A 24,339-nucleotide genomic window follows, 5' to 3' on the forward strand; every position below is an offset into this window, starting at 1 on the left:
AAATATGAGATCTGGGGTCAAAATGACCTCAGATCCCATATTTACACTAAAATACAATAAAAAAAAAAAAAAAAAAAAAAACGGTTTGACGTCGCTTCCACACTGCAATTGTATGGAGCCCAGTGGGGGCCATCTTCCCCTCACTCAGCTCGATACCTGCCACAAAGAGCCCTTACAAAGACTTTCCCTCCTTGACATTGCTAGCCCATAAGATTGCAATTTGGCCACAAGGTTGCCCAATTATCATAAAGCTGTGTTCAGTGCTATGACCCATAAGATTTTTAACTTTGACCAGGAACAACTCTGTATATCAATTTGCCTGACAGAGCTTAGTGAAATACCCCCTTGGGTAATACCCCCCTTCGTGAAATAAGCCCTTGGCTGGAGCTTACACAGATCCAGGTATTAGTTGGCATTTGCCTTGTTCCAGTAGGACAGAAACGGAAGCATAAGGGTCAGAGTGGTCAATCCCCAGTGACAAACTCCACTGCTCTAAAACAATGTTAAAGCCAGGAATTTATAATACACAACTTGCGCTTGTCCTCAGAATACTCCACAACATCTGGGAATGAATGCTTATCCATACAGATTTATTAGAAATATGGTTAACAAATGTTGGAAAAAGTCCATTAGTCACAGTTATAGAAGTAAACATCATCATTGACAAATTAAGAACTCACAATTAGACTGGCAAGACACTTGTAGGTATTTAAAAATCATATTTGGGTGCATTGAAGTCTAGATGGATTAATCGTTACGCTGCAGTTATTGATAACTTGATTTTTTTTGTTAGAGACGTGGTACATTCAGAAATAATTAAAACACATTTAAATAAAACACAATGGGGCACATATGTGTGTCCATAACCATGCATCACTTGGTGAACAGTCTGTAGCGATAGTCTTTGTGTGCTCAAAGTTGATGCTTTTCCTAAAAAGACCAGGTCATTCGACCATACATTGCAACAAAAATCTTCCCATAAGATTATATGTGCATTTAATGCATGTATTATATATACACACATCTTAAAGCCCGGACACTTGTGTTGGGATCGCCATCTCGTGATGTCAGCAGCTTCAAGAGAGACGCTATAATATTCTCCTTTGCTCCTCCCCTGGCTGCTAGATGAAAGGTTATGTAGGAAGGTAAGGTTCAGAGGAGCTGGGCCAGCACAGAGAGTTATTAATTAGACACTCCTAGAAGGGCTAGGGCATGCAAGGAGGGGAGGGCGATGTGCTAAGCAATTGATTCTCCTGAAGGAGTATAATTTTCTAGCAAGTTCAAAGGCACAATGCAAGTGGATAAAAATCATCTATGGAAAGAAAAACAGTAAAACATTTTAAATACTTGTTTTTTTTTCTGTGCTCTAACATGCAATTTTTTCTTAAGTTGGTGAGAGGGGCTTATTTTTTTAAAAATCAACAACAGTGCTGAAGTGGAAAAAGCGCTAAAAAGTCCATTCTTAGGCCCCTTTCACACAATCGGCCTCCTCGGATCCGCCTGTCCGTTTTTCAGGCAGATCCAAGCAGGCCACCCAATGACTTCTAAGAGCAGGTGGAAGTCAGCGGAGATATGTCTGCTGACGCCCGACTGCCATCCGATCCGACAAGATCCGCTCAGAACAGACGGATGGTGATGCGTTCGCCATCCATCCAGCAGATCGGATGAAAACGGACAGGCGATCCGTTTTAATCTGATCTCCCCATAGAGAACAGCGGGGCTCTGACAGGTCAGTCCCTGCACAGTGAGCAGAGACTGACCTGTTACCCGCCTGCTCGGCAGGCATCAAGGGAGTGATCCCCACGCCAAGCTAGCAAAGTCTATCCAGCGGATCTGCCCTGTGTGAAAGGGGCCTTACTCAATGCCCTAATGAGCATAATTGGACAGTGAGTTGGCAAAAAAATAACTCAAAGGCAGCTGGTATGTTGTTAAAGGAAAAGTATAGTAGGTTTAGGTCAAATGTTTGTATATAGAGAATTAAAAAAAAAAAGTTAAAAAACAATCTCGGTTTTAAAATAATAACGTAATTCCCAAAGTACTAGAGTCAGCTAAAGAAACAGCTTTGTAGCTTCCTGTATCTGACTGAAACCTCCTACTGGGCTCTTTAAAGTCGGGTACACACTATAAGAAAATCGGGCGAATGATCGTCTGATTTTCCTTGCTTCACAGCAAATCGGAACCGATGAAAGAAAATTTGTACGAAAATTCTTGTACGACAAAGGATTTTTTTTGTTGTTTATTGTTTCTGATCATGCGCAGTCTTTCTTTTCTGAATTTTCTTGTATGAAAATGGTACACATTAAAATGAAGATTGTTCGTTCTGTACCCGTACGAGAAACATTTTGGAGTTTGTCCCTTCGGGAATCTTCATACGAAGAATCAGAATCGGCTGTCGAAAGTTGTGTACACACTATATGAAAATCGTATTAAAATTCTTTGGACGGAAACGAGCCATTAATCACTGCTGTGATTGATGACTCTAAGTTGTGTAAACAAAGGGCTTTTTTTCAGCACAGCTGATTGTTTGAAAAGGACATAAGGGCTCCACCTACTGGCCAGATAGAAGATGGCATGCTATTAAAATGCAATATTTACATGACTAAAACCAGGTATCTTTAAAATGTTTGTTTTTTTTGTAGTCCTGACCATAAAAAAACCAAAGAAAAATATGTAAAAAATATACTGTATATATATATATATAGTTGTGCTTATACGTTTACATACCCTGGCATAATTTGATTTCTTGGCCATTTTTCAGAGAATATGAATAATAACACAAACTTTACCTCCACTTATGGTTAGTGTTTGGCTGAAGCCATTTATTATCAATAAACTATGTTTACTTTTTTTAAATCATAATCTCAACAGAAACTACCCAAATGACCCTGATCAAAAGTTTACATACCCTGGTGATTTTGGCCTGATAATATGCACACAGGTTGACACAAAGGGGTTTGAATTGATATTAAAAGGTAACCATCCTCACCTGTGATCTGTTTGCTTGTAATTAGTGTGTGTGTATATAAAAGGTCAAGGAGTTTCTGGACTCCTGACAAACCCTTGCAGCTTTCATTCAGTGCTGCACTGACATTTCTGGATTCTGAGTCATGGGGAAAGCAAAAGAATTGTCAAATGATCTGCGGGAAAAGGTAATTGAACTGTATAAAACAGGAAAGGGATATAAAAAAGATATCCAAGGAATTGAAAATGTCAATCAGCAGTGTTCAAACTCTAATCACAAAGTGGAAAATTAAGGGTTCTGTTTAAACCAAACCACGGTCAGGTAGACCAACTAAAATTTCAGCCACAACTGCCAGGAAAATTGATCGGGATGCAAAGAAAAACCCACATGTGGTGTGGTTGTTTCAAGATGCACAAAAAGAAGGCACTCAAAGAAAGATGGGCTGCATGGTCGAGTCGCCAGAAGATAGTCATTACTACACAAATGCCACAAAGTATCCCGCTTACAATACGCCAAACAGCACAGAGACAAGCCTCAAACCTTCTGGCACAAAGTCATTTGGAGTGATGAGACCAAAATTGAGCTTTGTGGCCACAACCATAAACACTACATTTGGAGAGGAGTCAACAAGGCCTATGATGAAAGGCACACCATTCCTACTGTGAAACACGGAGGTGGATCGCTGACGTTTTGCGGATGTGTGAGCTACAACGGCACAGGAAATTTGGTCAAAATTGTTGGCAAAATGAATGCAGTATGTTATCAAAAAATACTGGAGGATCATTTGCATTCTTCAGCCAGGAAGCTACACATGGGATGTACTTGGACATTCACAATGACAATGATCCAAAACACAAGGCCAAGTTGACCTGTCATTGGCTACAGCAGAATAAAGTGAAGGTTCTGGAGTGGCCATCTCAGTCTCCTCGCCTTAATATCATTGAGCCACTCTGGGGAGATCTCAAATGTGAAGTTCATGCAAGACAGCCCAAGAATTTACAGGAACTGGAGGATTTTTGTCAAGAGGAATGGGCAGCTTTACCATCTGAGAAGATAAAGAGACCATCTACAAATACCACAAAAGACTTCAAGCTGTCATTGATGTTAAAGGGGGCAATACACGGTATTAGGAACTGGAGTATGTAAACTTTTGATCAGGATCATTTGGGTAGTTTCTGTTGTGATTATGATTTAAAAAGAGTAAACACAGTTGACTGATAATAAATGGCTTCAGTCAAAAACTAATCATGAGTGAAAGAAAAGTTTTTGTGTTATTATTCATATTCTTTGAAAAATGGCAAAGAAATCACAAATTTAGCCAGGGTACGTAAACTTATGAGCACAACTGTATATATAGACACGTGTAAAAAACACTATATGTTCCATTTGTGGTTCTCATTATCAGTCTTTAGGGTAAAGAGGTGCTCTACTTTCAGAGAGAGGCACTAGCACCCTTTGCTGCTAATCACAAAGTCTGTCCCACTCAATTCCGAACAATCAATTAAGCATGGCCAAACAACTTTGAGGTTACCAGAGCGTACCAATGCCACTGGACATTCTTTGGGTACCACAGCTGTACCATGCAGGTGCAACTTGGCCTGGGAAACCAAGGCCAACAATAATAATGGAGACACCCTCTTTTTCCAAGCGTGACACTACCAGAGATCAGCAGCAGGGGTACAAACATAGAGATTTCCACTTTCATCATAGACAGAGCTCAGTACAGTATGGAGGAGTAAACAGGAGGATCTGAGGTTGTTGTGAACAAGAAAAATATTTCCATGATAGAGCCTTATATCAATAAAGTGTTGGTCATGATAATCAGATCCCTTGCTTGACTGGAGCTTAGAACGGAGAAACTTGGGCATCATGTACAGTTTTACTTTCAGAAACTTTCTAGAAGCCTAGTCTTAGAGCCACTTACGTATCTCTGAATTCAATTCCAAAATTGTGGCATGTTTTTACACACCAGATGTCGAAAAGCAAATGAACACTGCATATTGCTTATCTTACTTTTCCAATGTGAACAATATTGATAAAGCACACGTCAATCTTTTATAATTCTGGCCGGTACATTGTAAGATCTGCTATGTTTATCGGTAGGAGCGCAGAAAGTACAGATATTGGCCTGCGTATGCGTTATAAATGTCCCCAGTACATATAGGTTACATTTCAATATGCACGCACTGCATTACTTATTCCTCACTTCATATATACATGAAGAGTGACACAACATTCTGTTACCATAAATGACAAAAATTAGATATCTTCCAATATATCATCAAAAGCCTTTTTAAATACACACTGGAGAAAAGTAGTGTCTGTGCACCCGGACAATGTCTGAACCATGAAGGGAACCTGCTTGCTATAAGCAAGACACTTCTCATCCGTCCATTTTTTTTTCAAGAACCAACATTTCATATATAAAATGCACATTGAAATACCCCTTTGGTTATCTTTATTGCTGCATTCAAAGCATTATAACCACAAACTGAACATTTTGTTGAATCCCCCAGGGGGCCAAGTGCCTGTAGCATTAACCCCTGTTATGATTCATGCTGCGATTGCCGAGATATTGCAGTCAACAGCTCGCCTAGCTCCCCCCTACCACTGTTTGACCACGTTGCTCAAGGAGATGAACACATAATTAGTTGTAAATGTGCAAATTTCTGCCAGCACTCTTAAAAAGAGCCAGCTTGTCGGCCAGAATCTCCTCCAACATTTGCAGCCCTGCCATGTTTCAGCCCAGTTTCTTCCTTTTACACCCAAAGACAGACAACTGAGCCCAGACCAGCATGCCAGCTGTCCTGGGCAGAGACTAGAACACTAGCTGTCAGCTTGTGTTGTGAATGATGGTTCACACTGTGGATGGGCAGCTTCATTCACATCAACACAAACCATCATAAATTGGGCTTCAGCCTGGGTTGGAGCTGAAAGTGATGAGATTCAGCCATACATAAAGATGTGTTTAATTGCACATCGCAGCCACAGATTAGAACAGGACTAAATGCTACTCCCCTGGAGCATTCAACAATGATTTTTACAATCTAGTGACAATTCTTACCTAAAACTAAATTTCAGGCAAACTTCTACATACATAAGAGAATTGTTCTACCTGCCACAGATCTGTGCTGAGATAGTGTTGTGCCAGAGACACCCTTGCCAGAAAGCAAAGCTAGGATAGTGACTTGATTTTCCTTTACTACACTTAAGCAAGTCAGCATTGTCACAACCTGAACCTGGCATATGATTAGACAATAAAGTATAAGCAGCGTATTGAGAAGTAAAGCACTTTACTCTTTCCTCCTGTGAGCATGTTCCAGGTGTGAAAAGCAAAAAAGGTCTGATAGACCTAGATTGGTGCTGTGTGGGGGATTACCTAGAAATGTTTAAAGCGGGGGTCCACCTATCGTTTTTTTTTTTTTGAGTTCATTCACAAACTTTTCTTCTCAGCATTACATACTCACATATTGTGTGTAATATGTCCACCTGTGTCAGATTTCGTCGGAAAGAATAACTTATATTATTCACTGCAGGCGGTTTCCATCTTCATTGTGGGCATTTGAAGCCCACAAGCATTTATTTCCTGCATGTGGTGAATGCTGTGCTCCCAGCATTCACCGCTCGTTCCCGCACATGCTCAGTGGCATCCTGGGAAGCCTGAGACTAGCTCCCAGGAGTCTGGGAGAAGCTAGAAACACACCTACTCCCACGGGAGGAGAACCAGGAAGTGCAAAGAAGAATAGAAAAATAAAAGGTAATTACGGCGATTTAAATTTTTTTAAACGGCATGTCAGCATCTAGGCAAGGAAGAGAATACATACAGATATTGTTCAAAATTTGGGTGGAACCCCGCTTTAACTGTGCTGGAGTTAGGACATCAAGTGGTACATACACCCACACCCCCAATAGTAAAATGACAGAATAGGCTTTACAAATTGACGAGGGGGCTTACTGTCGGGTTGCAGCTAAATCCTGTATCAGGCAGAAGATACATCTCCTTTTACAGCCTGGGTCTAAGATTCAAGAGCCCCGACAGAGATAAAAATTGATTTGAAGACAAACATATGTACTTGCTAGCACCAAAAGGTCCTCCCACTTCAGAACTGCGCCTATTTTAGATTTAAGGCAAGTCAGGTTAACTGTACATATAATTAATCCGGATTTATGATTTGAAAACCTTTCTTCAATGTATTGTTTTACATGGAGGCAGTCATATTTATTCAATACAAATGAAGGATCTGCCCCCTCTAACTAGCACTGCATAATATCTGTGTCTTAAGCTGGCCATACATTATACAATTATCCTATTCACTTTCCTTTAGTTTTACCTTCAACTACGTAGTGCAAGGTCCTTCCTGATTGCATACAAATTGAAAGTGTTGAGGTTTGACCTCATATTATATGGTTTTGGTAAATCTCAAAGAAAGTTGTACAAGAAAATTGTATAATGTATAGCCAACCTTACTGCTGCTCTCAATAGGTGTGTTACCAGTCAAGTCTGATGGATTTAAAACAATAGATTATTTGGTTGAGTCTGTATCGTTGTTGAGAAGGCAGGCTACAAAAACTGTGGTAATATAGAGATTGCCACCAGAGGAAGAGTCAACAAATCTATATATTCAATACAATGATCAAAATACGGTCTATGAAGCATGTAAAAATGTGAGGCATATGTTAAAGGTAAACAGTGCAATAGTAATTAAAAAATATGTGCTTACTGATAATACATTTCCCTTTTAAAAAAGACCTTCTACGTACACGCCCAAAGCAAAACTTTTATACAAGTCCTTACAGTCACAGAAAATACCACCACTTTAGTGAATTATTCTCAAGCAATCTTTTGGAATCTGAGTGCGACTTGTGATTTTTCTATACATGATCACATATGATTTAAAAACTGAAAGTGAAGAGATTTTGTTCAATTTAAAAGGCACATTCCACTAAGTGGCAGTGATCACATAACCACTTCTGGTGGTTTTACATGATTAGATCTGCTGCCCAATGCACACTTCTAATGACTAATTAATCTGCCTAAAAAAAAACAAAAAAAACCTTGCTGTCTGGTCTGTATCCCTCGCAGTTGGTGAAACAACTAAAGGACTTTGCAGTTTTGCCCTCAGCAACTCATGAAAATGCTTCATATTCTTACTTAGCCATACAAAAATGAAAGCTTTAACCTGACTAGGTGCCAAAATAAAATTTGCTGCAAACTAATTTATATAAAGTCATAAGTTACTTTAACAGGTCACCTAATGCTGGCCGTGTTGATTTTTCATGCGGTTGACCATTTGTTCCAATATTTTCTTCCATCAGGTGTCAAAATCAATTTTTGGACACAACACAAACAATACATTTGCCTGTATCAGACTCACCACTTAGCGCCAGAAGCTTAGCGGAAAAATAAACCAAAATCATAAGTGATCATTTTAGACTTAAATGGCGTGCTCCATATACAGCATAATCAGCTTGAAAAAAAAAAAAAAAAAGGAATTTCCTAAGCATCTGTGCTCTCATCTTTAAACCGGCAAAATTAGTCAAATGAGTTTGAAAACATAATACAAAATGATTAATAGTCGCTAGATTTGATCATGGTATTGAAAAGTTAACAGACACTGTCATTTTAACTATTCAGGGCAAAGTGACAGTGTCTGTGTAAAGGGGACCCCCAACCTATTCATCAACTCAGTAGTGCTTCCCTGCCGCTCCTTCTGTCATGATAGTGTTGGGGCCTAGTGATTAGTTGCTAGACCCAAGAACTAGTCTATAGGTGGTGATAACATGCAACAGCGCACTGGCAAGGCAGGTATCAGGGGTCGAGGGCCCCTTTCCACAGCCACTGTTACTTAGACATGAATGGGCAAAGTGAAAGCGCATCTTTAAACATTTGAATCCATACAAATATGGCCAGAGTTTAAGCGAACAGGCTACAGATGTGGCTTTATATGGACTTAAGTGTAGTAACCAGTCAGATCTTCGTTTCATGAAATCCGATAAATTCTGATTGGCCAATGTAGGTTTCTTTAGTTTGCCAACTGTTTTGCCCTATTAAACAGCCAGCAAGCTGGTAATCGTTATGTGCTGTTCACACACTATATATTTTAGTGCAAGTAAACAATCTTTGTACCATTAGATCTGGGTAAACAATAAACTGAATCAGACCTTAGTTTAGCTTGCCTTAGAGGTGTTGGTATTTTATATAAATGAACATTAAAGTCCAAACTGATTTTTTTTTTTTTTTTTACAAAATAGATCTGCGTGATTGTTTTCATTTTCATGATTAAATGTTGTTAGGGAATCTTTAATTGATCTTTCTGATACTTCCATGGTTGTGTGAGCCATCCAGAGTAGGACAGACATAGCACTGGCTGTAGTCCACATAGGTACTGGTGGTTCAAAAGCCAGTAAGGAGAGCCCAAGCCTGCACATATATAGTTAATGCTCCATAAAATCCATTTAGAGTCTCTTGCTCAGTGTAAGGCCTGCCTCAGCTGGTTACAGCTTGGATTTAGGAGTATGATGGATCAGCTGCTGAATATCTAACAGAGCCTTCTCCAAGTAGTGAGCCATCCTGGCTGCATTGGTTTCTGCACAGCTGTTAAAGGCAGACACTGAAAAGTTGATATGGTCTTCCATGGGGTTGTAGCAAACACCATATCCATCCGGGACCACCGGGCCAAAGCACATGACACAGTCCGTCTTAGCAGGCACCTATGTGCAAGATCAAAAATTAGTTATAGGGCTTATTAAGGAAATACATGTACAATACTATAGATGTTTCAGATTTTTTTTTATACCTGGCTAGTAGAGAGATTAAAATGCATTGCAATGGCGTACGATGTGTCCATGAAGATTTCAGGAATGCTAACCAAATCTTCAATAGCTTGAAGTTTCAGTCCCAGTAAATGGCGGTCTATGGCTTTACCAGTGATGGCCTGTAGGGGAAAGAAGAGAAAAGAGCTCAAACTTATTTAAAAAAAATGAGCTGACCCTCTCTGGGTGATGAGGTGTCAGTCCCTATGCAGCCAGTGTAGCAGTCCGGGGATTTAAAATCTCTGTTATTCTCCCTCATTCTTTCTGCAGGGCTTCTCCGCCCAAAAGTGGAACATCCATTTATTTGCTTCCTCCCCCCCTCCGGTGCAACATTTGGCACCTTTCGGGGGGGGGGGGGGGGGACAGGGAACCGTTTTTGACAAGTCCCCGTCCCACTTTCAGGAGACGGCGCCGTGGTGCCATCCCTCGGAAGTTCGGCCCCCCTCCTTCCTCCCCCGAGTCAATTAGAAAGCGCAGTGGAGAAGGTGGCGGCAGCAAAAGACAGCCGATCTGAAAATTGGCTGGGGTGCCGACATCGCAGGCTCCATGGACAGGTAAGTGTCCATATATTAAAAGTCAGCAGCTATAGTACTTTCACAGAGATTACAGTAATTTCCATGGCAATGCCTTCAATTGCTCTTCCCACCAGAAGGAGAGAACCATCTATGTTCAGACATTGTCCAGGATCAGCATCTAATTCGTGGACTGAGATGTTGGATCAAAGATGACATTATTTAAATTCATCTACCTGTGCAAAATCTTAAATGTGTTCACAAATATCTGACAGATATATTTCACCTTCCAACTTCCGGCAAAGTTGCAATGTTGAAGTTTGTTGGAGAATAGGAGCAAGAAATGCTTCCTACTCCACGCCAAAGGCTAATGATATCATCCCAGCCTAGGCAAAATCACTTGACTGTAGCTCAAGGACAATTTTTTATGTATAAAAGGCACAGTTTTTTTATAAATAAATTGTTGTTATTTAAAGAGGAACTGCAGTCTGCTCACATAATTTGTAATAAAAACATCTTTGCCATTCTGAAGCTTCCCTCCAACCACTTTGCATATTATTTTATATATATTGTGATTCTGTACTTGCCAAATATGATGCAGAAATCTTCCTCCACCAAGTCTGGCTGCAACCATTTTAACTTTGGGCAGCTGAAGCTGCTGCCTGTTTACTTCCTGGATTTACACAGAGGCACACCACCAGCTCTGCAGCTTTCATTGGCCCTCTTATGACTCATCCCTTCCTGGCAAACTCTCAGGAGAGTGAGAGTGCGCTGTGCATGATGTCATAAACCTAGGCTAATGACCAGATAAGAAACAGGAAGTGGGTTGAATAAGGTATTTACTGGCAGAAAAAAAAAAAAAGTTTTACTATCCAAAGTTATAAATTGATTTGCATTTTAGCCCAGGACATGTCAAATCGCTCCAACATGAACCTAGGCTCAATGAGTGAAATAAGTATTTGATCCCCTATCAATCAGCAAGATTTCTTGCTCCAAGGTATCTTCTATGCAGGTAACGCGCTGAGATTAGGAGCACTCTCTTAAAGGGAGTGCTCCTAATCTCAGCTTGTCACCTGTATAAAAGACACCTGTCCACAGAAGCAATCAATCAGATTCCAATCTCTCCACCATGGTCAAGACCAAAGAGCTGTCTAAGGATGTCAGGGACAAGATTGTAGACCTACACAAGGCTGGAATGGGCTACAAGACCATTGCCAAGCAGCTTGGTGAGAGGGTGATAACAGTTGGTGCGATTATTCGTAAATGGAAGAAACACAAAATAACTGTCAATCTCCCTCGGTCTGGGGCTCCATGCAGGAGGTCACCTCGTGGAGTTTCAATGATCATGAGAACAGTGAGAAATTCAGGCCAAACTACACGGGAGAATCTTGTCAATGATCTCAAGGCAGCTGGGACCAAAGTCACAAACTACGCCGTGAAGGACTGAAATCCTGCAGCGCCCGCAAGGTCCCCCTGCTCAAGAAAGCACATTTACAGGCCCTTCTGAAGTTTGCTAATTAACATCTGAATGAGTCAGAGGAGAACTGGGTGAAAATGTTGTGGTCAGATGTGACCCAAATCGCGCTTTTTGGCATCAACCCAAAAGGAGGCGGAATGCTGCCTATGACCCCAAGAACGCCATCCCCACCATCAAACATGGAGGTGGAAACATTATGATTTGGGGGTTTTTTTTGCTAAGGGGACAGGACAACTTCACTGCATCAAAGGGATGATGAACCATGTACTGTCAAATCTTGGGTGAGAACTTCCTTCCCTCAGCCAGGGCATTGAAAATGGGTTGTGGATGGGTATTCCAGCAGGACAATGACCCAAAACACACGGCCAAGGCAACAAAGGAGTGGCTCAAGTAGGAGCACATTAAGGTCCTGGAGTGGTCTAGCTGGTCTCCAGACCTTAATCCCATAGAAAATATGTGGAGGGAAACTAAAACGTCAGCCTCAAAACCTTAATGACTTGGAGAGGATCTGCAAAGAGGAGTGGGACAAAATACCTCCTGAGATTTGTGCAAACCTGGTGGTCAACTACAAGATACGTCTGACCTCTGACTGCCAATAAGGGTTTTGCCACCGAATACTAAGTCACGTTTTGGGAAGGGGTCAAAAACGTACTTCACTCATTAAAATGCAAATCAATTTATAACTTTTTTGAAATGCATTTTTCTGGATTTTACGTTGTTATTATGTCTCTCACTGTTAAAATAAACCTACCATTAAAATTGTAGACTGATCATTTCTTTGTCAGTGGGAAAACTTACAAAATTAGCAGGAGATCAAATACTTTTTTTCCTCACTGTATGTACTGTGAGTTCCAACATTTTTTTAAACTGCCCACTACATGGCGCTTTAATCCCTTTATACACGCACTGGGGGAAATTCCATGCGATTCGCACAGGAATTGTACCACATTCCTGTTCAAATCACATGCGATTCTTTGCAGTGCGCCCATTCATTTTGTATTGATGCAAATCGCACCCGGTTTCTGGAACATTTGAGTGAGTACAGATACTCGCACCAATGCTTGGTATTGGCACCTATATCGGTGTATCCCTACTATAGAATAAATAATAAACACTGATTTGGGTTATTTTCACCAAAGAAATGCAGCAGTATACATTTAGACCTAAATTTATGAAGAGCGATCACTTATTTGCAAAATTGTATAACAGAAACGAAGAAAAACTTGGGTTTTTTTTTTCAAAATATTTGGTCTTTTTTTGTTAGTTTAGCAAAAAAATAAAAGTGGTAATTAAATACCACCAAAAGAAAGCTCCATTTATGTGAAAGAAAAAGATAAAAATTTCATTTGGGTACAGTGTTCCACGACCGCACAATTGTCATTCAAAGTGTGACAGCGCTGAAAGCTGAAAACTGGCCTGGGCAGAAAGGGGATGAAAGTGCCCGGTGTTGAAGCGGTTAAAAATGCTATTTATCTGTCTCTTGCTTTATTACACTCTAGGTCACAGACCTGGGACAAGTAAGCAGCCAGTGAAGGCAGAATAAAGTCAATATTCCTGATTTGTATACGTGTTTGCCCTGGGTCAGTGACTGAAAACAAAGAATCAACATGACAGCCTGGCAACCAGTATTTTAGGAGGTTACCAGCAATCATAGCCTATGCGTTTGCCTCAGTAGATTTTAATATGATTATAATTTACTTTCAGGACCGGTGCTACCACTAGGCAAACTAGGCAGCCGCCTAGGGCGCACTACCACCTAGGGCGCAGCCACGTCCTCTGTCAGAGTGCGGTGAAGCTCCAGGTGTGTGTGATCTCGGCTCTCCTGATCACTCGCCCCCGTTCAGTGCCGGCTGTCCTGGGAACACATCCACTGCAGGTGCCGTGCCGCCATCCCACGGTGTGTCCCTCCTTACTGCCGCCCCGGGACTCCTTTGCTCCAGCCTGTCCCTCTGGTGCGGTTTGTGTGAGTACAGCGCAGGGGGCGGGGCTCGGTGGAGATGATGAGAGCATTGAGAGAGGTGCAGCGGCTGTTAGTTGAGCTAACCTCCCGACCGGTGGGGGACACCACAGAGTGGCTGGATGGCACTGGCAGGGACTCCTAAGCAATACTGCCCACCCAGTGCTGGAGAGAGCCCTCAGGAGAGATGTGATGGACAATGAGGCCATGGAGAGGTAAGGAAGAGTTGTGTGTGTGTGTGGGCGGGGTGTGAGTAGTGCAGGAAGTAGGAGTCAGGTAGGTCAGTGTATGTGGTCAGGTGGGTCAGTGTATGTGGTCTGGTGGGTCAGTGTATGTGGTCTGGTGGGTCAGTGTATGTGGTCTGGTGGGTCAGTGTATGAGGTCTGGTGGGTCAGTGTATGCGGTCTGGTGGGTCAGTGTATGCGGTCTGGTGGGTCAGTGTATGCGGTCTGGTGGGTCAGTGTATGCGGTCTGGTGGGTCAGTGTATGCGGTCTGGTGGGTCAGTGTATGCGGTCTGGTGGGTCAGTGTATGCGGTCTGGTGGGTCAGTGTATGCGGTCTGGTGGGTCAGTGTATGCGGTCTGGTGGGTCAGTGTATGCGGTCTGGTGGGTCAGTGTATGCGGTCAGGTGGGTCAGTGTATGCGGTCAGGTGGGTCAGTGTATCGGTCAGGTGGGTCAGTGTATGTGGTCAGGTGGGTCAATGTAGTGGCCAGGTGGGTCAGTGTGTCAGTGTATGCGGTCAGGTAGGTCAGTGTGTCAGTGTAGTGGTCAGGTGGGTCAGTGTATGTGGTCAGGTGGGTCAGTGTATGTGGTCAGGTGGGTCAGTGTAGTGGTCAGGTGGGTCAGTGTGTCAGTGTAGTGGTCAGGTGGGTCAGTGTATGTGGTCAGGTGGGTCAGAGTAGTGGTCAGGTGGGTCAGTGTAGTGGTCAGGTGGGTCAGTGTAGTGGTCAGGTGGGTCAGTGTAGTGGTCAGGTGGGTCAGTGTAGTGGTCAGGTGGGTCAGTGTAGTGGTCAGGTGGGTCAGTGTAGTGGTCAGGTGGGTCAGTGTAGTGGTCAGGTGGGTCAGTGTAGTGGTCAGGTGGGTCAGTGTAGTGGTCAGGTGGGTCAGTGTATGTGGTCAGGTGGGTCAGTGTATGTGGTCAGGTGGGTCAGTGTATGTGGTCAGGTGGGTCAGTGTAGTGGTCAGGTGGGTCAGTGTGTCAGTGTATGTGGTCAGGTGGGTCAGTGTAGTGGTCAGATGGGTCAGTGTATGTGGTCAGGTGGGTCAGTGTATGTGGTCAGGTGGGTCAGTGTATGTGGTCAGGTGGGTCAGTGTATGTGGTCAGGTGGGTCAGTGTATGTGGTCAGGTGGGTCAGTGTATGTGGTAGGTCACATATGTTACAAGGGCAGGGCAAAAGTGGTGGAGTCAGTGGTGGAGTCAGGGGCGGAGCCAATGGGGGCAGCAAAATGAGATTTCGCCTAGGGTGTTGAAAAACCTTGCACCAGCCCTGTTTACTCTACAGCAATGTGATCTCACTTTGTATGTGATCATATAATCTTACCATGTCTGTGTAGACTCGATGAGCTTGCACTGCTTTCCTCAGCAGATCCACTTTTTCTTGGTTCTAAGGATTGAGAAATAAAACACAAACTGAATAACTAACCACTCACAAGACTCCAGGAAAAACAAATGAAATTGAAGATTTTTTCTATTTACTGTAACAATTAGTTTTAAAAAAAGGAACACCAGGCAAAAAGTCATAATCAAACATCCAAGTTATACACTGAATGTATGTCATACGCCAAAAATATGACAATGACACTGATTGGATAAGAGACTATGGTAAAAAAAAAACTATTACTAAAAAACTATCTACTATTTTAGAATGCTGATTGGACAATTAAAAGGCTGTTACATAATAATGAAATTATCCCTGCTCTCTTCTCTCCTTCAAACATGTTCAGTATTAGGCTGGCAGGTGCTACTTAAAATGGTATTAAACCCCCCTCAAAAATGTGATATATGGCAGCTTACCAATCATAAGATGTGGTGGCTGCATTAGTTTTCTTTTTTAGGCTTTTCCCTTCTGTTTTCACCTGGTGACCTGGCCAATAACACACCTCCTGTATTAGAGTGTGTACACGCTGGACGGAGGGACAACCTTTGGACAGCAACATTGTCAGTCTGGGGGAGGGGGGTGTTAGATTCACTAGCAGATATAAATACACTAAAAATGAAGCCAAACTCCAGCTAAAAATTTATAAGCTGTCACAGCAGTTTTCTTTTCTTTTGGGATAAAGGTTTTACATATATAAATAAAAGCTGAGCATTGCAAGAACCCCTGTCAGTGGTAAATGGTTTGTCTTATCTCTGTAACTGATATATTCTGCTGGAGAGCTTGTTCTTACTGGATGGATCACCAAATGAAAATAGAAGAAAGAAAGCCTAAAAAAAAAAAAGAAAACAAATGCAGCAATCACATCTAAGAATTGGTAAGCTGCCTGCAATGTAATAAATGTTTGCTTTTGGGTTTAAAACTGCTTTAAAGGAGTTGTAAAGGCAGAAGGTTTTTCATCTTAATGCATTCTTTGCATTAAGATAAAAAGCCTGTGTATAGCAGCCTCCCCCCAGCACCCCCTAATACTTCCCTGAGCCTCATCTCTCTCCGGCGATGTCCACGAGTACCTCGACCATCCGGGACTCTCCTCCTAAGACACAGCAGCGGCGCCATTGGCTCCCAAGGCTGTCAATCAAAGTCAGTTGGCCAATTAGGAGAGAGGGACGGGGCTGAATGGCAGCTCTGTGTCTGAATGGACACACGGAGCTGCAGCTTGGCTCGGGTGCCCCCATAGCAAGCTGCTTGCTTTGGGGGCACTCAGCAGGAGGGAGGGGCCAGGAGCAGCAAAGAGGGACCCGGGAAGAGAAGGATCTGGGCTGCTCTGCGCAAATCCACTGTAACAGAGCAGGTGCTGAGATAAATGTGTCTCAACCCCCTAAATGCTAAATCTGCAGGACAACGTGTTCTCTTGAAAAACAACTGGCAGGATCACCAGGTGAAAATAAAGGGAAAAAAAGCCTAAAAAAGAAAACTAATGCAGCTATCACATCTAAGAATTGGTAAGCTGCAATATAATAAACATTTGCGTTTGGGGTTAATACCACTTTAAAACTAAGCCCTGATTGGTTTAGAATGCTATCCCTCCCTCTCCCTGTCTGAGTGCTGCTGTGCAAGGGAGTACAGGAGGCTCAAAAAGACTGATTCAGACACATCGAATTTAATTAAAGCATAACTGAATTACACAAAATTGTAATCATATGCCAGGAGTTCAACCTTATGGACTTATGATAATCACCTTTTTCCCAGAATCCTCCATGCCTTGGACAAATTCTAGAGACTGAACCGAAGCAGAACGGATAGTATCTGTCCTCCCCAAGCGGAACATGCGAAGGGATGCACTCTCATAGGTGGCACAGGCCATCCCATACATCCTTAAAGAGAAAGTATAGTGTATTCTCAGCAAGGACATAGTCTATGTTATAATAATTACAGGTATTTATAAAGCATTGACAATTTACACAGCACTTTGCATATTGTACTTTCACATCAGTCCCTGCCCTCCCGAACTCACATGAATACATACACATACTAGGGCCAATTTAGATACAATTTGGTAACATGCTGGCGGAGTAACCGCCTGGGTGGGTTGCTACAGTATTTCTCAGTCCTGGTTTAGGCCTTTTCTGCAAAGTTGGGAGAATGGTGGGCCAATGAAAGCCTGAGGGTTCCACATAGTAAGCTCCCGGCATATGTTTGCCCGTGCCTGAAAATGGTTTGGCAGTGTTGAGTGACCCTGAAGAGGAGGGTTGTTGCATCTGCCTTCAGTGAGCAACCGGGCTTGAGTGATTGCTTAGACCCTGTTTATGAAGGAGGGTCTGCTTTTGATTAATCTGGAGAGGATCCCTTTAAAGTTTTGGGATTTGGCCTAGCACTCGTTCCATGGCAGACTCTATGTGGAGAACCGTGGTTGTCTAAGAGTGGAATGTGAATAAATAGTGAATCATTCCGCGCCACAAAAATGAGTGATTAATGGAGCAGCTACACCCCGAACAAAATGAATAAATTCATAAATGCATACGTGTGAAAAAAAAGGGGGGATTGGGGAGCGCTAGATAATTGTCAAAGACGCTAATGCACAAAAAAATCCCATTAAATGTGAGCTAAAAATAATACTAACAAATAATGAAAACCAGCCTGCCTGTGTGCATAGAGATTGAATAAACAAAATCATAAACCTGGAGGCAAAAAATAATTGTGTTCAATAATTGTGCAACCGTAACATATGATGTCAAATAAATATCAGATGTGTAATATAATAAAAAAGTCCATCAAAAATAAAAAATAAATTGTATAGAATCCTGATGTGAATCTTGATATCAAGACGTGAGCAGCAAAATCCCTTCACCATCACTGAAAGACACCAATTTGCTCATGGAAATGGATGTCCGCTTACCAGATGAAGTTGACCAATTTAATGAAGAAGAGGTCAAATAGGCTTTAGCAAGATAATGCTTGCTGCAATGGAGAAAATTGAACCAAACTCTTGTCCTCACATCACAGGGTCTCATGCATGGGATATAAAATAGATGGAGAGGAACCAAACATAGTGTAACATCATTTATTTAAAAATTGAGTAAAAACAAAGCATAGCCAAATGGCTACTCACATATAAGGTGCCATCGCCCGGCACTAAGGCTAGGAAGCGTATCTTAAGAATGGGGGAATCCGCTCTGTAGGAAAAGTTCCCAGATGATCGCGGCAACGGCGTGCGTTCCACCCTCGACAGACAGACGAACCACGGAAACCGGATGTGATGTAATTGCGTGACCAAGTACCGCCTCGACGTACGTTTCGTTAAACACGTCTTCAGGAAGCGTACTTGGTCACTAGGGAGATGGTTTAAATAGTGTTTATAATTTGCATAAAGGGAGGGGTTGAATGCTTCACAGCCTCAGTGCTGTTCACAGAACACCGTACAACCGTCTCCAATAGCATTTATAATGACAGAGGTTGATTAAACTTCCACAAAAAGTTTATACAAATATGAATGATCTTAAATACTAGTACTAATAGAAAATGTGTTTCAAATTGGGATTAGGATGGCACATTCCGCCAGCACTGGCTAATAGAAATGTGAAAAATAAAAATAAAAATATAAAAAAATATCTATATAGATAAAAATAAAAAATATATTTATATATTCACTAAAAATTGTGACATTTATCACAGTTTTAAATTAGGAACGAAAAAACTGGGTACCCAACAGTTGAAAAAATATAAATAAATGAAAATAACCCAAGAAAAACATCCAAAAATAGATGCCAATTACCTTATATCGGTAATTCAGAGGAAGAGTTAATCTATGAGAATATCCAACACAAATCTAATCGTTAGTCAAAAAACAATTTAGATCCAGTTCGATATTTAAGCCCTGTGGCTGCATCGTTTGTAAACGGTACAGCCACTGGGTCTCATTCTGAGAAACAGCCTTTTTAAGATCAGTACCTCTCCAATTGGAGGCAATCTTATCTATACCGTAAAAAGTAAGCAAACGGGGGTCTCTATTATGGACCATACGAAAATGCGGTGATACGCTATGATTCAAAAAACCTTTAGAAATATTGGCTACATGTTCGTTAATACGAACCCTCAATTTGCGGGTAGTACGACCCACATATTGGATTGAGCATGGGCACTCTAACACATATGTGACATAACTAGAATTGCATGTGCATGTGATCAGAGGTTTTTTGGAAAATTCTTGTCGGGTGACCTTGGAATGGAATTTGGAAATCTTTTTCCCTACTCTATTTGTGGTACGACAAGCTTTGCATCTAGTGCAATAATGAAACCCTGATCCATCCAGAAAAGTAGAGGGCTTCTTAGGAGGATCGGGTACGTTGGGTTGTCCTGGTGCTCGTCTGTAGATAAACTTTGGTTTGGGGGGGGAGTACGTTCTGTAAATCTCTATCCTTACAAAGTATAGGCCAGTATTTATGAAATATTTTTTCCACTCCCTTATATTGGCGATGAAAACCTGATATGAAGGAGATATCTCCCAAAAAAGGGGCTTTTTCCTTAGGGACTAAAAGAGAGTCCCTATTCATGGCCAAAACTTGGTTTTTGGTTTTAATAAGATTTTTGAGAGGATAACCTTTCTCCTGAAACCTATTGGTGAGAATCTCAGATTGTGTGTGGTAGTCAGTAATGTCATCGCAATTTCTCCTGATGCGCATGTAAAGAAAAAATGGAGCCATTCCAAGGAACTAAGGAGTTTTTATATAAAGCCCAACAGTTGCATACTCACTTGTCCAAATATGATACTGATATTCAGCAGAAGAAACTTAAGAAATACCAGAGAGATATTAAAGACTTTGAACAGAATCAGGTATATAATTGGCAAACTGATTCAATTCCAACCAATCCCAATGTACCTCCAGTCGAGCGAGATCTGGAGATACATAATGCTGTTAGCCAATTAGCCAAGGATTTTAATAAGAGGGCGACCCCTCACACTCCAGTGAGAACTTCTAATAAATCAGTCTCTTACCCTAAAAATAACCCCCCTCAGAGGGGTAGAAATTATCCCCCACCGAACAACAACAATTACCCCTATCCAGCACCTTATATGGTACCTACACACAATAGGTTTGCGCCTTTGTCTAATAGACCATCTGATTATGATTACCAATATCATAATCCAGAACATAACTATTACCAACCCAGACCCCCTAGAGGAAACCATAGGGGCAATTATCGAGGTCGACCCTATTATAATCACCATAACTATCACCAACCAGGGGGGGAATGGAAGGAATGGAAAGGACCCTACAGAATCCCACCCACCACACCCCAACATTCCAAAGAGCCTACAGAAAAAGAGGTAGTAGAGGGAGAAGGAGAAAGAAAAAGAAAACGGGACAATTAAATACAGAGATTTTTAATCTATCCGGAGTAGACCTTTCAGAGGAGAAATTACTAGTATTAATCGCAAGGGTTAAAATTTGCACCTAGCAAAAATATTGACAAGTTTTATGTATTTGTTGATATAGAGAAATTTATTAGGAAACTAAATATCAAAAAACATTTCTCTTCACAAGCAAATATCTCTTCCCCTCCTAATGGGATTGAGACCACTTATTTGCATAGTGGACTCAAAAATAATTCAGTATTCAATCCCAAAAAAAGCACCCACCACCATATTGAAGTGTTTAAAAATATGGTTCAAGAGGAGGTAAGATCACTCAAAGTCCCAAAATTCAGTGCCAATCAGTCTATTCATGTAGGTATTAAAAAATTAGAAGATAATAAACAGATAGTAGTCCGACCAGCGGATAAAGGGGGAGGAGTAGTAGTCCTTAGCAAAGAGAATTATAATTTAGAGATCCAAAGATTATTACAGGATACCACCACCTATAAACCCCTATTGTCAGATCCCACACCACAATTCACAGCACAGCTCTCTTGTTGGGTAAACAAGGGTCTACAGTTACATATTCTCAATAAAAAGGAAGCCCATTCTCTCATTCCCCGGGCCCCACGCATTCCAGTTCTTTATACATTACCCAAGATACACAAATGTAAAGAAAAACCTCCCGGCCAACCCATAGTGAGCGGGATAGGGTCTCTATATTCCCGTGTAGGAGAGTACTTGGACATTTACCTACAGCCTTCAGTCACCTGTGGACAATCATATTTGAAGGACAGCCGAGCTCTCATTCAATCCCTACAGGGTATTACAATATCTTCAATCACTCTATTGGTGACTATTGATATAGAATCACTCTATACCAATATTAAACAACAAGATGCCTTGGTAGCAGTAAAATTAGCACTCATGGACCAATCAAAACTTAAATTACTGCAAATAGAATTTCTAGTTGAAGGACTGAAATTGGCTATGGGGAATAAATTATTTTTGGGCACATCACCAGTTTTACAATCAAGTTAAAGGAGTTGCCATGGGGGCAAGGTATGCCCCCAGTGTAGCAAATATAGTACTCAATAAATGGGAACAGGAAACTATTTATCATCAACCTAGCAAATCGTTAAAGTACTATAAAAGGTACATTGACGACATCATTCTTTTGTGGGAGGGTACTATGTCAGATTTTCAAGAATTCCTTTTGAGTCTGAACAATAATACCTATGGACTTAGGTTTACTGCCGAATCCAGTTGTTATACTATTAATTATTTAGACCTCACTTTAACTAAACAAGGGAATAGGTTAGTCTCCAAAACATTTTTCAAGGCTACTGACCGTAATGGATTTGTGCCAGTCAACGGCTGTCACCATCCACAATGGTTAGGAGCCATCCCTAAGGGGCAATACATGCGCATCAGGAGAAATTGCGATGACATTACTGACTACCACACACAATCTGAGATTCTCACCAATAGGTTTCAGGAGAAAGGTTATCCTCTCAAAAATCTTATTAAAACCAAAAACCAAGTTTTGGCCATGAATAGGGACTCTCTTTTAGTCCCTAAGGAAAAAGCCCCTTTTTTGGGAGATATCTCCTTCATATCAGGTTTTCATCGCCAATATAAGGGAGTGGAAAAAATATTTCATAAATACTGGCCTATACTTTGTAAGGATAGAGATTTACAGAACGTACTCCCCCCCAAACCAAAGTTTATCTACAGACGAGCACCAGGACAACCCAACGTACCGGATCCTCCTAAGAAACCCTCTACTTTTCTGGATGGATCAGGGTTTCATTATTGCACTAGATGCAAAGCTTGTCGTACCACAAATAGAGTAGGGAAAAAGATTTCCAAATTCCATTCCAAGGTCACCCGACAAGAATTTTCCAAAAAACCTCTGATCACATGCACATGCAATTCTAGTTATGTCACATATGTGTTAGAGTGCCCATGCTCAATCCAATATGTGGGTCGTACTACCCGCAAATTGAGGGTTCGTATTAACGAACATGTAGCCAATATTTCTAAAGGTTTTTTGAATCATAGCGTATCACCGCATTTTCGTATGGTCCATAATAGAGACCCCCGTTTGCTTACTTTTTACGGTATAGATAAGATTGCCTCCAATTGGAGAGGTACTGATCTTAAAAAGGCTGTTTCTCAGAATGAGACCCAGTGGCTGTACCGTTTACAAACGATGCAGCCACAGGGCTTAAATATCGAACTGGATCTAAATTGTTTTTTGACTAACGATTAGATTTGTGTTGGATATTCTTATAGATTAACTCTTATTCTCTGAATTACCGATATAAGGTAATTGGCATCTATTTTTGGATGTTTTTCTTGGGTTATTTTCATTTATTTATATTTTTTGCAACTGTTGGGTACCCAGTTTTTTCGTTCCTAATTTAAAACTGTGATAAATGTCACAATTTTTAGTGAATATATAAATATATTTTTTATTTTTATCTATATAGATATTTTTTTATATTTTTATTTTTCACATTTCTATTAGCCAGTGCTGGCGGAATGTGCCATCCTAATCCCAATTTGAAACACATTTTCTATTAGTACTAGTATTTAAGATCATTCATATTTGTATAAACTTTTTGTGGAAGTTTAATCAACCTCTGTCATTATAAATGCTATTGGAGACGGTTGTACGGTGTTCTGTGAACAGCACTGAGGCTGTGAAGCATTCAACCCCTCCCTTTATGCAAATTATAAACACTATTTAAACCATCTCCCTAGTGACCAAGTACGCTTCCTGAAGACGTGTTTAACGAAACGTACGTCGAGGCGGTACTTGGTCACGCAATTACATCACATCCGGTTTCCGTGGTTCGTCTGTCTGTCGAGGGTGGAACGCACGCCGTTGCCGCGATCATCTGGGAACTTTTCCTACAGAGCGGATTCCCCCATTCTTAAGATACGCTTCCTAGCCTTAGTGCCGGGCGATGGCACCTTATATGTGAGTAGCCACTTGGCTATGCTTTGTTTTTACTCAATTTTTAAATAAATGATGTTACACTATGTTTGGTTCCTCTCCATCTATTTTATATCCCATGCGTGAGACCCTGTGATGTGAGGACAAGAGTTTGGTTCAGTTTTCTCCATTGCAGCAAGCATTATCTTGCTAAAGCCTATTTGACCTCTTTTTCATTAAATTGGTCAACTTCATCTGGTAAGCGGACATCCATTTCCATGAGCAAATTGGTGTCTTTCAGTGATGGTGAAGGGATTTTGCTGCTCACGTCTTGATATCAAGATTCACATCAGGATTCTATACAATTTATTTTTTATTTTTGATGGACTTTTTTATTATATTACACATCTGATATTTATTTGACATCATATGTTACGGTTGCACAATTATTGAACACAATTATTTTTTGCCTCCAGGTTTATGATTTTGTTTATTCAATCTCTATGCACACAGGCAGGCTGGTTTTCATTATTTGTTAGTATTATTTTTAGCTCACATTTAATGGGATTTTTTTGTGCATTAGCGTCTTTGACAATTATCTAGCGCTCCCCAATCCCCCCTTTTTTTCATAAGAGTGGAATGTGTTGGGGTAGAGGAAGAGGAGACAATGGACCATTTCTTGCTTCAGTGCCCCTTCATTATAGAAGTCTATAAGTGAGTGGGGC

General features: G+C 41.2%; 1 protein-coding gene across 2 annotated transcripts in view; it reads right to left on the bottom strand.

The window, feature by feature from the left end:
- Positions 1-563: 563 nt before the first annotated feature.
- The window catches only part of CRAT (carnitine O-acetyltransferase), an 82,359-nt gene continuing 58,583 nt past the window's right edge, over positions 564-24,339 (bottom strand). For both annotated transcript variants that reach the window (XM_073600130.1, XM_073600129.1), the window contains 4 exons: positions 17,056-17,191; positions 15,264-15,326; positions 9,760-9,897; positions 564-9,673 (listed from right to left, as the gene is read on the bottom strand). In XM_073600130.1, the coding sequence (XP_073456231.1) occupies positions 9,458-9,673; positions 9,760-9,897; positions 15,264-15,326; positions 17,056-17,191 (553 nt within the window). In that variant the 3' untranslated portion in view covers positions 564-9,457. The remainder of the gene's footprint in view (positions 9,674-9,759; positions 9,898-15,263; positions 15,327-17,055; positions 17,192-24,339) is intronic.

The sequence above is a fragment of the Aquarana catesbeiana genome, linkage group LG09 (assembly GCF_042186555.1).
Source record: "Aquarana catesbeiana isolate 2022-GZ linkage group LG09, ASM4218655v1, whole genome shotgun sequence".
NCBI classification, from domain to species: Eukaryota; Metazoa; Chordata; class Amphibia; order Anura; family Ranidae; genus Aquarana; species Aquarana catesbeiana.